The sequence below is a fragment of the Oreochromis aureus genome, linkage group 1, assembly GCF_013358895.1.
Source record: "Oreochromis aureus strain Israel breed Guangdong linkage group 1, ZZ_aureus, whole genome shotgun sequence".
NCBI lineage: Eukaryota > Metazoa > Chordata > Actinopteri > Cichliformes > Cichlidae > Oreochromis > Oreochromis aureus.
In genome coordinates, this window is record NC_052942.1 from 19916079 (window position 1) to 19930410 (window position 14332).

Below are 14332 nucleotides of genomic sequence, written 5' to 3' on the forward strand. Positions count from 1 at the left end.
TTAATTAATTATTATCTTTTATTATTGGGATAATGACTGATTGCTGTAATTAGGAGCAGTCATCTGTACTGATACAAGGTTGGCTTTGTTTTCCTGACATGCAGAAATCATGCCGCTTGTGCAGGTTTCTCGTGCACTGAGAGCAAAACAGTCTGCAGTCGGCTCTTTTGTTCGAGACCAGATTCAGTGTGTGTGTGTGTGTGTGTGTGTTGTGTGTGTAAGAGAGAGAGAGAGAGAGAGAGAGAGAGAGAGAGGGGCAGTTTTTAGGATACAGCAGAGTGAGTGAGGAGGCTAGAGAGAGAGAGCGGGATGCTGACAGACTCCTGATAGATGGTTAAAAATGGCGAAATCTCGTTCGACCCCTGCGAGCCACCACCTGACTGTAGCACTGTAGGTCGGAACATGTAGTATCTGAAGCTGGACGTCTGCGCTCCTTTCCCTCTTTTTTTTTCTTTGACCCGTGTTTGTTCATCTCACGTTGTTCTCTGCGAGTGCTGGAATATCTTCCGTGTTTAAATGGCATCCACAAGGCGCCGCCGCCTTCTGTGCTTTTTGGGAATACTCCTGAACGCTTTAATCGGTAAGTGGCATCATCTTATAGCGTAGTGTGCAGCAGAGTGTAACAGCGTTACAGAGGACAGCCTCTCTCAGCCCGGTGCTTACAGCAAGCAGCGAGCCTGTTACTGTCCAGTAACCCTGAACTTGGCCCCTCTCCGGCGTCTGTTTGTATTCTGGGCAGTAAGAGCCGGGTGAGCGCCCTTGTCCCTCGTGCACTGCGGAATGCCTGTGTGCACTTTACTGAGTTGTGCACGAACACCTGGAGTGTGCTTAAAGTTGTACTCTGTGCTTTCTGCAGCGCTTGTACTGTAAGTGTTTTTACGCACAGCTGCTTTGGAGCTCCAGGTAGCTCCACGATACGAGGCATCCCACCCAAGTTTGCTGTAGTCCCCCAGTGATCAGGGTCGATATCTCATTTGCATGTATTTTGATCCACATTAGAGTAAAGTTAAAGGTGAACTATGATTGCCCGCACAGAGAAAGTCTTGAGTTTCCAGGAGCCAGCAGTGTGCAGGGTAGAAGGGCTTAACTCTTCAAGCTAACTTGTAAAAAGTGACTATGCTTCTCTCACAAATAGTTTCATTTAAGATCAGGGGACTTTTTCAAAGCAGATGGAGGCCTTGACTGTCCAGTCCTCAGAGCACACCACCCTGCGGCTGGGTGAGGTGACAGTGGTTATTGCTCTCAGAATAGATTAAACGACTGTGGTTATTGCCTGCTGGGGAGAATATTTGTACAGATTAAATGTCAAGACTGTCTCTCTCCTTCTTTTCAAATTTTCTTTCACATCCCTTTGTTCAATATGACAGACAGTTTCTCTCTCGCTCTATGTGGGGCCCCCTTAATTCAAAGGCAAGAGAGAGTATTGAGTATTTGCAAAGCATACCACACAGGGACCCACAAAGGCCCCACTGGAATCATAAAGGCCTGTACACAGTGGTTCATAACATGTTCAGCGAGAGGGCTGGGAACAAAAACGTCAGAAACAGAGCTCTGTGATGGATGAAGCTCCAATCTTCCCATCACATTAAGGAAATGAAGTGCTTTCAAGTGCCTGGCCGCTGCAGAGATTAGATTCAGTTTAGATAAAGGCTCTTTTTATGATATTTTAGGCAGTTTTGATAAGACTACGAAAAGCATTCAGACCAAAGCTGGCCTTAAATCTCACGGGGACTGAAGAAGTCAGAGAGCCAGGAAGAGTTCAGAGCATCACTCTGAAGATCTCATGATTTAAAAAAAATTCAGTTTATCAAAGGGTTAATTATTTGCTTTGAATGGACGGCTCTGTGGTGGCTTGTGAGTTTCGAGCTTCAGAGAAAAACGAGAGCATCAAAAATTCGAACTGATTTGCATTTTAATTCAAAATGATTTGGTTTATCTGAGGGAAGATTGCGCCGTTCACCGGCAACAGATGAGTGATGGAGAGAGCTGAACTGTGCAACTACTTTCTTTTCACCTCATGGGCTACTTCTTAGCATTATTACCATCACTAAACAGCTCCAAGCTTCTATTATAATGGGTAAATATCAATTGAAGCTGCACGCTCTTTAATGAGATGGAGCACAAAGGTAGCTAGAAAACCAGAGTATTGATTAATAATATATCAAGCTGAAGCCTATAGGAGGGAAATTTAGCATCAGTCCTGCACATATAGTCTTCCCCCAGGAAAAGAAATAAATATTGGTTTGTTTGTGTTCTTTTTAGCCAGACGTTAGAGGCTTTATAACCAACAAAGAAATTGAAGTTGCTCATTTTAACGGTTTATTCATGCTCATGAATCTCTTTTGTTTCATCTGCACTTACACACTCAATCATACTTAAAGTTCAGGTTTTTGTTGTTTTTTTAAAGTCTATTTTTATTTAATTCTTGACACTCACAAGATAGTGCCGCCGCAGTTTTTCCATCTACAATTCATACATACATATATATATATACTTGTGAAGTGTGAGAAGCCTTTGAATCAAGTCATGCATAGTGTTGCAGATGCAGACACACAAAAATTAAAACCCCATCTTTGAGTTAATGCAGCATTTAGAGTCACACTTAACACACACATAATGACAGAGTGAGATAAGAATGCAGGTAACTACTGATAAAACTGCTTTAGTCAACTTTACTTTTCCTTTAATGTCATGTTTAATTTGAATCTCTTAGACTATACCACAGTTATCGTAGTTTTTCTAGATAATCTTATAGTGTTGACAACAGCTAAAGCCTTTTGTAAGCAATTCTAATCTAGTTGATTAAGTTTAGTTAAGTATAATGTCTGGACTCGGACTACACCCATTATTATTGTGCTATCATGTGATATGATGTCCGTAACTTTGTGTCCTCACTTTGCTTGTGTGTCCTGAGCTCACTTAGCTCTGTCAGTGGCGCTTGTGTCTGCTAGCTCTGATCTGTCTGTGAGTCACTGGGTGTCATCTTCATTCTGCTATTGCAGCAATAAACCTTAGTGCCAGCCCGCCACACTTATCTGTCAATAGTAAGTAAGCCAAAGCATGAGCTGCACTTAGCTGACGGTCGTCTCCAGTCTTACCCGCTAATCCCCTGTGCTACTGCCTGTTTTCTGGGCATGAAAAGAGCATAATTGTGTGAATGTGTGTCTGTCTCCTCGTCAACGCATGAAGAGCCACGCCTGCAGACCCTGATGCCCGCAAACATGTTTCTGTGGCTAGGCCACTGGTTTTGCTACTAATTTGTACAGCTGTGATTTCCTCTCCCTCTGCACACCCCTGGATGCTCGGCATTCACAGATGACCTTAACCTAAAGCGCACAGAGCGCAAAATCCGGCTCTCCCCTCCTTCTGTTGTCCTCCTTCTGCCTGTGCATTATTGGATCTATCTGTCTTATAATCTGCTGCTGTGGTGAAAATTATTTTCTCTGACCTTTCTCACACTGTTGTTTGTAACCTTCTACCCAGCCAGGGCTCAGAATGGCATTAAACAATCACTCTAGCAGCACACTATATTTATAGGGAAAGCCAGAGCCCAGCAACCTCAGATTGTTTTAGCTAATGGAAGAAACTCTGATTGCTTGAACACAAAATCATTAAAGTTGTTTAATCCACTCCAGATCAATGAGCCCGTATACACACTGAACACTAAAATGTTATTATCCTGTCTGCTCTGAGGCTTGATAACATTGATTAATGTCTTTTTTGCCAGCTTTGGAAGAGGAGAATAAAAAGCCTCCAATACACTTTCAGTTTACACAAATAAAGTAGAGCTGAGTGGAAAACATCCTGGGCGTGTGGCTGCTGCCTTTTTCTTTCTTTTCTTTTAAATCTGCCGACTGCTTCTGTTTGAAAGCGGGATATTATTTGGATCAAAGGAGATGGAGCTCTGTGGCCGGCATCATTTTAAAGAGCAGCAGCTCGGGCAGCAGGATCTGCCAGCTAAGGGTTAATTATTTCTCCAACACCACCCCCTTGTTTTTCACAAGTGGTACCAGTGATGTCTCTTCTGGTCTCATGGCCATTTCACTTGCCGTGCTCGTTGAGTGTAAGAAGGGGAGGGGGGGGGGGGTAAGTAAGGAAGGGACACAGAACATAGGGAGAGCTGCTTCTTTGCATTATGCTCCATATGTGATCTTCGTGGAGTGTGTCAGTGAATTCCCTGCCTTTTCCTCAGGGGAAGTGGTTCTCCTCTGGAATTTGAAATGATGAAGCCAGAGGTTCTGTGTTTTGACCCCTGTGCTTTGCCCCCCTCTGCTGCCCTCCCCTAGCCCGTCCCACCAGATTCCAAGGCCTGGGGCAGAAACTGGTAGTGCTTAGTCCATCAGCAGCTGAAACGTGATACCAAGAGAGCTCTCTAAGCTCCTCTTTTATAGTACCAAGCCAGGTCAGGCTGTTTACATCCTTTATTTATTATTCTCCCAGTAACCCCCGGTAACACACACACACACACACACACACACACACCTCTTTTACCCTCAGAGACTGCAGACACTGAAAATCTGATCTGCTCTGACCACATTAGATTTGTGAGCGCGGTTAAGAAAAACTGCATAATTTTGTGCTGATGGATGAAAATGAAAGCGCGAATGAGCTGTGACAGTGTTACAGCCACAGGTTAAACGGTACAGTCACTAGAAGACTAGAAGTGCTTGTCTTTAGTACAAGAATACACTCGCTCGGGGTGCGTTCACTCCACAGACTGTGAATCCTCTTGTGACTGTAGCCCGGAGGTGGCTCAGCCGGAGGCGTTTTATTCATCAGGTGCGAGGCCAGGTGAGCAGCTATAAAGACATAAGGAACATAAGGAACACGGTTACTGTTTGCTTCAGAGGTTAATGTGAAAATTATCAGCTTTGATGCAGTGGTTGGCGTCCATTTTGACCGGGTAGTAAGGGTTGTTGAAAAGGATGGATGGTATTGAAAACGCGCACGCTGACAGGTTAAAGCAGCTTCACTAACTTGACAGAGAAAAATAAGTATAAATTAAAAGGAAGATATTTTGTGTCGCACATAAGATAATAAATGTATATGTATGATTTCACAAGAAGTCTTCATAAGGATTATGTATTGTAGGTATTGTGTCCATTCGTCTCTCCACCTTACATAGAATGATGAAGTAAGGCCCCGAAGGACTAGGGAGGTCACATAACACATATTTTACAACTATTACACTGGCTGTGTAGATTATTTTTTATTTTTATGTTAGGAATTCAGCTTTTACTCATTACTATTAAAGCTGACTCCTCTGAGCTTTATATGCACCTGCGTTTAACGTTAGGTCCTGTAGCAAAACTGTGAAGAATCTTTAAACCGACAGTTACTCCAAACTCTGCAGCGCTCTTCCTGCTAACATTTAAACGGAGAGCACTGAATTGGTGATAAAAATAAAAATGAGATTGTAGTTTAGTAAAGCAGAAACAGTAAAAATGTGTGAATGAAACAGACTTAAAGGAAGTGAAAGCGTAATATGGGTAACGCAAGTTACTCGACTCGAGGTCGTGTGGTTTCCAGTAATCATACACAGCCAACGCCACCACATTTTACACGCTCAGTAGCTCAATCTGGAGCTGTAATGGAACTTGATTGGAAGGTCTGTGGTTCAGTCCCTGGCTTGGGCAAGATGAACCCTGAGTTGGCTTGGTGCATCTGTGTGACCAGGTGAATAGGTACAGAAACAAACCGTTTGTGATTGGTTGAAGGAAATTTGTTGTAAAAAGCTTTTTGAGTCCTGAGTTATGGTAGAAAAGCGCTATATAAATATATAAGTACTAGTCCATTTTACCATTTATTTTCATGTTAAAATGTATGTGTTTGTGTTTCCTCAGGTGTGATGTGTGAGGCAGAGCTGTCCTTCACCTTGGAGCCCAGTGACATTATCGCTGTGCAGGAGCAGCCTCTCATGCTCCACTGCCAGGTGGATGGCATCCCCCCGATTACGACACAGTGGAGGCGTAATGGCCTACTTTTAACTCAGGACCAGCATCATACCACCTTCATCAATGGCTCACTGCTGATCGCGCACTTCCAGAAGACCAAATCTGACGGCTCCTCTGATGAGGGCGACTACGAGTGCATCGCCCAGAATTCCTTTGGGTTGGTGGTGAGCCGTAAGGCACGCATTCAGGCAGCCAGTAAGTCTTTCTTTTGGTCATCAGCTTATATAAATGGTAGTAGCAGCGAGCAGTCTCCAGTAACCACTGAATTTTGGGGGGTAGTTTCTGGAAGTGCAAAAGGCCTAATTTTTCAGCCAGGGAGGATTTTGCTTGGTTTAAATGTGTCGTACTTATTTGAATACACCGGTGCTCCCTTGCAGTATATTGAAGTGCACAGTGAAATAAACAGCAAAAGTTGACGATATATATGAATTACACTAAGAGATTTTTTTTTCAGGTGTATTTTGGACTTAAAAAAAAAAAGAGTCCAGCTGATGGTCGTGTAGAGGAAGTCTCCTTCACTCTGGAATTAGCTGACCATGATTATGATTGACGTCTCTGTTGATTTTATTGCTCTTTTGTTGTCATTATGAGATACTGGCTTCATCATCCTACATTATCCTATATCAGGATACCAATATATCAGTTTGTCTCGAACTGATTGTATTAACTGAATGGAAGTCAATGCAGTTACAACACAAGCAGAATCACAAGCACTTACTTGTGATTTCGAGTTATGATCATTTTTCTATAAACAAAATGTAAACATTGTAATGGAAGATTGCCTCAGGTATTTTGGTTTAGTCTCTGTATTGCTGCTGTGCACGCTCAAGTAAATGCTCTTAATATATCCCCAGCTGCTTGAATAATTTAATATACGTCTTTGAGTGTAATGAACTTTCTGATGCTCATCTGCAGTGCTGCTTAGAAATGGAAGCCTTTTGAATTTAGCATTAACAAGCGCTCATGCTGAGAGTCTCCAAGCTGCTTTGTAAGAGTGCAATAAGCTCGAAGAAACCCAGCAACCCACTCACTGGTAGAGGCATCAAGGTGCATTTTCTCAAGCATGACGACCAGACTCTTTGTTTGAAGTCCCACTAGTTCAACGCCGTTTTCCCTGCATTGTTGCCATGGTTAATTGTTACTGCATTTTTAATCTTGTCACCGTGAGACCGTCTGACTCTCTGTCCTCCCTCCCTGCCACTGTTTCGCATGCCTCCACTTACTTTAAATCAAAGGCATCCAGGATCCACACTCCTCCTGCAGTTTTAGTGATACTGTACTGCTCCACACTGTGCCGAGTTAAGTCTTTTTCGAAGGCTCTGTTATGTATATTCTCAAACACAGAGATGGACAAAGACTCACAGAAGCCTGTTGATTCCTGTGGTTATATGTAGACAGGGCACTGCTGTGCTGTTGTGCCCAATACAGCTTTTCTACCCAGTGGGATAGGGAGGTTAGCATGGACGTCTCACTGGCCAGAGAGAAAAGTCACTGCAGCTCAGTGGCTGGCGTTGTCAAGCACATGCAACCTTTCACAGCCTCCCTAAAGGGTCTTTCTTTTCAAAGGTCATATTGAATCCTCTGTTGCGGCACATTTTTGATTCTGCATGAGGGAAAAGTCAACAGTAGTGCCCCTGTTTTCACAAAATGAATCAGGGGTAGGAATACTTGGTGGAAAAAAACCCCCATTAATTTGTAGAGCCTGACTGATGTATGATTTTTAACAATGCCCACACGGATATTCAGAGATTTTAAAAATACAATATATCATCGAATATTTTTTATTCTTTCTCACATGCAGTGTGTAACTAGTTCTGAATCCTTGCTGATGTAATATGACAACATAAATTAAACATAATCATGTTTAAATGTGACAAAAAGTCGTGGATTGCTCGTTTATACTCTACCCGACTCTGCTCAGATCAGCTGGTTGTTGTCTTTGTGTCGTTTCAAGGACGTGTGTTGCTAGCAGAAAAGTTGCTGGCAACACTCATACAGTGGTTGAAGGGTGGTTCCCCCATCTTTGCTTTTCTTTTCATTTATCGACCATTAGAAATGCAGATTCCGCAGATATAACGGCAAATAGCTAAAACATACCGGGAAATAGCCGATATATTGACTCAAGCTGATATGTGAGTCAGGCTCTATTCATTTAGAGATTCAGTTTGAATCCCAGTTAGACTAACACATGGTCCTGGAGGATAATAAGGTTTTGTGACCTAAAATATATTATACTCAAATATAGTTAATTTGCATTTTTATGTAAAGCTGTTAAATATTTCAGTATGTATAGCATTAGGTAGACAGTTATTATTCTCTGGGTCGATTCCATTAGCAATATTCTTTGATGGGCGATGTCTATACTGATATTTTTGTTTTACTGTTGTTGGTGTTATTAAAATACAACACAACAGATAAAAATGGCCATAACCATCAACATACACCCCAATATGCAATATGCAGTCAATAAATGGGACAATACAGATGTTCGACATATATATATATATCAGTGTTTCTCTAGCGAGGAATTGTGATCCAATGAAAGCATCTATTCCAGTCTCCAACCATGCAACACTCTGCATTACTAATCTGCCTTGAATATATCTGAAATCTTTTCTGATGATTCCAAATCATATCATAATCACACTTAATTTTAAGGGCGCAATAATGTCAAGCTACGCCTCTCTAATTGTTATTTAACTGTAAAGCAAATTAATCTTTCTTTAGTTCAATGGTTCATTAGGGTTTTAGCATGAACAATTAAGAATTATGCAAGTGTGAAGCAGTCCTCTCGCTCCCTCTGCTTCTGGAAAATTCGATGAATGAAAACAGATTTAATGAGTGAACAGTGAATAAATTTAACCAGGAGCAAACCTCAAGCGAACATGGTAGCTCAAGTTCAAAATCTTTCACAGTTGATTTATCCTGTTTTGACTTGGCTTTGTTCTCCAGCTGACCTTTTCCGGGTTTACCCTTGATTGGTATTGATTAGGTAGGGACTAGTGAATTACTGAAAGTCACATTCTGACCTCTGAGCTTTGACCCTCTGAGCTGTGTTGACCAGTTTGTTGACAAAGCGTTGAACGAGTCAAGGCTTTGTTCTTGTCGTCAGTCTTCCTCCTTAATAGAGTTTCGACGAAAAGCCATCACTAAAAGTAAGAACTTTTAGTCTTAAAGTGAAATAAACTCTTTTATCTGTCATGTCTTTGATACTTTTAGTACATATGCCATAAAATGCTACAGTTTCATTTAATTGTTATCTTTCATTCTCTTCATTGCTGTAATTGGGATCTTGTTTTTTTCCCAATCTTGAAACATGACATAAAATCTCTTGAAGTAGGCAAAATGGCTTTCATACCTGTATTATTTCTGTTGCAGTATATGTCTGAAATACAATACATTGGCTGTAAAGAGTGAAATAGTATTCCTTATTACTAAACCTAATTTCTTGCACTCCTCCTAATCCTTGTTTCTGTGGTCACCTGTTCAGCCCAGATGTGTTCTCGTGGTACTCATCACCAGGTATTAGGTAAATAACATAAAACCTTGTTCTATTTTATCTTCTCTTGGCCTGCCAGAGTTATGCAGTGGGCATGGATTAAACAGGACTCTGTGTTTTCAACATTTGCTCCCCTTAACAGGGTCAGTGACTCGTGTTTGTTTCTTTTCCTGTTCAGTGTTTGTTAATGTTGCTTCTGTCTTTGTGTTTTCGTGGTAATTTGCTGGGTTATAGTCCTTCTCACAACAGAGAGTGACTTGCACCACTGTGATGCAATAGGTGGTGCGATTACTGAAGTCTCTTTATAGCCCTCCCAGTGGATGAATCCTCCATCTTATTCTGCACACTACCACCCTCCATAAATTTTACTTTTTATTTGCTTGACAACCGTTTGTGTGAGCTCACGGTCGGGGGCTGGTGCAGGACTGACTCCCCGTTGCCCCTTTAAATCGACAGTGGGTCCAGGAAACACTTGGAATTTTTTTTTCCCTCCCAAATGTTATCTCTTTGATAGTCCATTTCTCTCTCTTTCCTCACTTTCTCTCGGACCTCCTCATTAGCTTAGGCTCCGGAAGCTTTTCATCATTTGGATGAATGACAAGCCTGGTACAGTGGACCCAGCCAGGGCTCCCGCCCCTCCCCCACAAGCACACCCTCGTCACCAGGCAACACACCACAAAAGCCCTCTGTTACAAAATAGCTTTTAGGATCAATTGAAATGACTTGCTTTTGTCTGTTTGTCTGGAATTATTTGGAAAGAGCTGAAGCTTTGGTAGGAAATATACGTTCACCCTGTTCGACTCTTATATAGAGACTGCAGTTGACCTCAGGGACTGTTTGAAGAGATCTAAAAACCCAGCAGTGTGCACACAATAAGCTAATTCACTGTGAATATGAGTCGTGACTGAAGTCATAAGTAGTAAAATAGCATCATATGTGCATGTGACTATGTTATTATTTTACATATTGCTTCAGCATAATATCCAGCTTGTTTATTCCCAAAACCGTCACGTGAATTGAACTAGTGTTATATGGCAGGCCTCTCAACAAGACTGTAATGAAAACAACAAGAAACAGAGAGGGGGGGGCCTTTAAAGGATGAAATAGGAGATGACATAGGAAGCCTGTAAAAGTGCCTCAGTTTATACCCACGCCACTCATTCATGTGACTTTAACTCGTCTGGATGCAAATGTAAAGAAACGTGTTTTCATCAGTCTACATGTGGGAGAAGCTGCAAAATTGCAGTTCGCCACTCCTCAGAGCTTTGTGGACAGATTGCCACGAGCGGCCACTCAGATTCAGACAGCAGCGAGGAAGAGTGATTTATGTGGAGCTGATGGTAGGTTTCATGAGCGTGTTTGTACTTGTGCGTGCACGTGTAGCTCTCGATCACGCTCCGACCTTCCTGTCTCCACCCCTTTCAGGAGCTCCTGCCTGGGTGACCGCTGAAGCTCCATCCTTACATCTCCTGTTGGCTCCCTTTGTCTGCAGGCCAAACCCTGCCTTCGATCAACCCCCCTCCCTGTTCCACCTCCCTGGCTCCTCCGAGCTTGCTGTGAAGCAAGTGATCTCTCTGTCATATTGATCAGCAAAACATAGCTTTAATATTTAAACATAAAGCCTCTTGGCGGGCTCCTTTGTCTCTTGCCAAATGAGAATGAGTTTAATATAAATATTTTCACTTATAGAACAGTAATCCATCTGTATCCCTTTGAAAGCATTGTAGACTTGTTGTTGTTGCCCCCTTCCTTCGTGTGGGCAGGTACATAGGCTGATGTTAACTTGAGAGTGTTCCCTCCTGCTGTGTGGTCAGCACTCCTCCATCTGTCTGCCAGCATAGCTCAGATGAACTGATGGAGAAAGAATTATTTATTTATTTTTTTGCTCATAACGAGCAAGCTAAACTAATGAGAGCTCTGACCTCGGTTGTGTAATTGCACCAGAAACCGATTATTACTCTGCACCTGCTGACTCAATCTGCAGCTCTCATTGCCTGATTATGAATGCTCAGTTCTGGCTCATTTAAAAATCGGAAACAACAAAGCGGTTTTATTACGGCACGCTGTTTTTCTGATTTGAGAGCAGGTTCATTTTCTAAAAGGCAACGACAATGGTCGTCTGACTCTCTGTAACATGCTCCACTTCAAGTAAAGATGCTGTTTGTCTGTTGTGCAGCGCTTTGTTGTCAGCAAGCTAAGTAAACAGCAATACTGAAAACCTCCTCTGGGTAGTTATGCTGACAAACGCTGAAACTTGTCCAGCAGTCCTGTGGGGAAGGGGCGGAGCGAATCTCTATTATGTCTGAAGATGGCACATCACTCACCTAAAAGCGGTGGAAAATCGCCAAGGGATTCCATGCTGCTCATGGCATGCCTTATCGTCTTCATTTACTCTGCTGTTTTTAAACAGAATGATTTTCTATCCATTTAACAATTTCTGAACCAACAAAACTAAGAGCGCAATGTTTGCCACCGTGCTCAAGTCTTAAGCTGCGCTGACAAGATTTCAGCCATGTACAGAGCACAGACATACATGGAGAGCTCTAAATATCCTCTGTTAGCTGCTCCATAATGTGAAGGATGAGCTGGATTCAGCATCCTTAAGCTTTAAAAATAACTGCCTGCATAAACAGCATCACTTGGCAAGTGAAACCCACGAAAAAGGAAAAGGATGCAGAAGGGTGTCGATGCCGCTCAGAGACTAAAATGTATTTAACTTAGTCCTCTAGAGGCTCTTCATTTAATCACATCACTGTTATTTTTGTGGGATCCCACTTGAAAATGCAAATAAATCTGCGCCAGAATCCTAAGAAAAAAACTTACGCACATTGTACACACACGCGTGCACCATATGTAACAAATTGATAAACAGATATCTACGCATACACAAACTTTGCTTCTTTTTGTCAGTGCGCCAACTTTCTAAGCATCTGCTCTCAGCAGCTGTGCACTGTGTAGCTCATTCAGATTTCATTGTTCTACATATTTCATTGTTCTTTGTGTCAACTCTGGAAAACACAGACTGGAATAACATAATTTAGAAAGTAAATGCCTCAAAGAAACAGCTCATCACTGGGTAGATTCTAGACATTATTCGATGTAGCGGCCTTGAATTTGACAGTGTCTGACAAACAAGTGAAAAGGAAGAAACAAAAGGTTAGCTCGAGTCTCAAATTCAAGTTCAACGTGTGTATGCCTGTCAGTGGATGTGCACGCGATTCTGTGTGTACATATGATGCTACCTTTACTTGTGTGTCTTGATTAAAGTGGCATTCTGTTAATGAAGTCTGTGTCAGCCTGCGGCCGTCTCTGGACCACCCCAGCTATTCTCAAACAAACAAATGAATAGGGGGCCTAAAATTCCTTCTGTCTGCTTTTAAGGCTCATGGGAGGAATTCCTGAGTAATAGAGGTGAGAGGTGAAAGAAGAGAGAGCAGAGGCCAGGCCAAAGGCTGGAAGAGGCGGACTAGTCTCCAAATGTGGAATTTTGCTTTGGCCCCACATCATTAAGATTTTATATTATGGTTTGAACCACTTGGGTTTTTGGCTGCAGGAAATCATTTTTATCAATCGCGTCCTCCCAGGGATAGAAAGATAAGGACGCGTGGGCTTGTTTTGAGCGCGTGTTACGCTGTTCCTGTGATTCCAGGCTTGACGAGGGGCTTGGTTAGCTCTTGCTACTGCCCCGTCACCGCGCTTCACTACACTTAACAGAGCCTTTATGGCCAGATTGCGCAGTTAAAAGTCTTTACAGGGGTCTGCACCATCCACCAATAAAAACACATAAGGCCCCTCTTTTTGTCTCCTTCTTGGCATGCATTCTGTTTTTGCATCTGTGAAAATGTGTAATAAGGACAAAGACAGGCGGGAGGTGGAGCCAGTTGTGGATATTATTATCGCCCTCTCAGTTTTTCACAAAACACACACACACACACACACACACACACACACACACACACACACACACACACACACACACACACACACACACACACACACACACAGGGGGGCCCTCAGTCCAGTTTTGCATTTTGTTTAAGCAGGGATCAGGAAATCTTTCTGCCAACAAGCAGAAGAGTCTGAGACAAAGGCCTGTCAGTGATGGGCAGGCAGCAACTCTCCTTTGGGCCTCTGCCATCTCTTTCCCACTATCTCGCCTGTGTTTGTGTTTGTGTGTGTTGGGGTACCTCTCAGAGCAGACCAGCAGCTATTGTCATTTATGAAATGCAGGGGCAGTGGAGTGGCTGGGAACAGGCAGAGGCTGTGGAGATGTTCAGCCTCTGGTGGCTCTGCTTTGTGACGGTGGCCCTGACCGTTTGTTCTCCTGACCAACACAGCTAGCTGTGGCTGAGGCCCCCTTTTGTCACTCCTGACTCTGGGTGGGTGTGTTTCCCCGTGCTCCCTCCTGCCTCTTTCTTCCCCCTCTGTTTCGGCATTGACGTAGAAATAAAGGGGTCAGAGGTCATAAGGGGCTGGACGATGGAGAGGGGGTCTTTATCTGGGAAACGGTGACCTTTTTGTGTGCACTAGGGCAGAATACCCCTCCCCTTTTTTCTTTTAAATTCTCCTCCCATCACGTTTCGCCTCTTCCAACACTCGGTCTTATTCCCCAGTGGGGACCCATCCCCCTAGTCTGATTGCCCCGGGGCAATGGCAGTGACCTTGGATTTGGCTGTGAAATAAAATGACCCAACCCTGCCACTGCACCAGAGAGCCAAGCCCGCCCTTTCCCAAATAAGCGATGCAGCAGCCTGTCTTTTTTTCTGTAAATATCAGTAAAGATATTTATTTGTGCCTGTCACATTTTCAGTGTTGCTTTTGATCCTGCTGATATTTACACGTTTCAAATAATACTGGCTGCAGGAGTGATCGATCGATT

General features: G+C 42.9%; 1 protein-coding gene across 1 annotated transcript in view; it reads left to right on the forward strand.

Moving 5' to 3' along the window:
• The first annotated feature begins 308 nt into the window (after positions 1 to 308).
• The window catches only part of igdcc3 (immunoglobulin superfamily, DCC subclass, member 3), a 59802-nt gene continuing 45778 nt past the window's right edge, over positions 309 to 14332 (forward strand). The window contains exons 1-2 of the mRNA XM_031748728.2: positions 309 to 580; positions 5844 to 6149. Of these exons, the coding sequence (XP_031604588.1) occupies positions 517 to 580; positions 5844 to 6149 (370 nt within the window). The 5' untranslated portion in view covers positions 309 to 516. The remainder of the gene's footprint in view (positions 581 to 5843; positions 6150 to 14332) is intronic.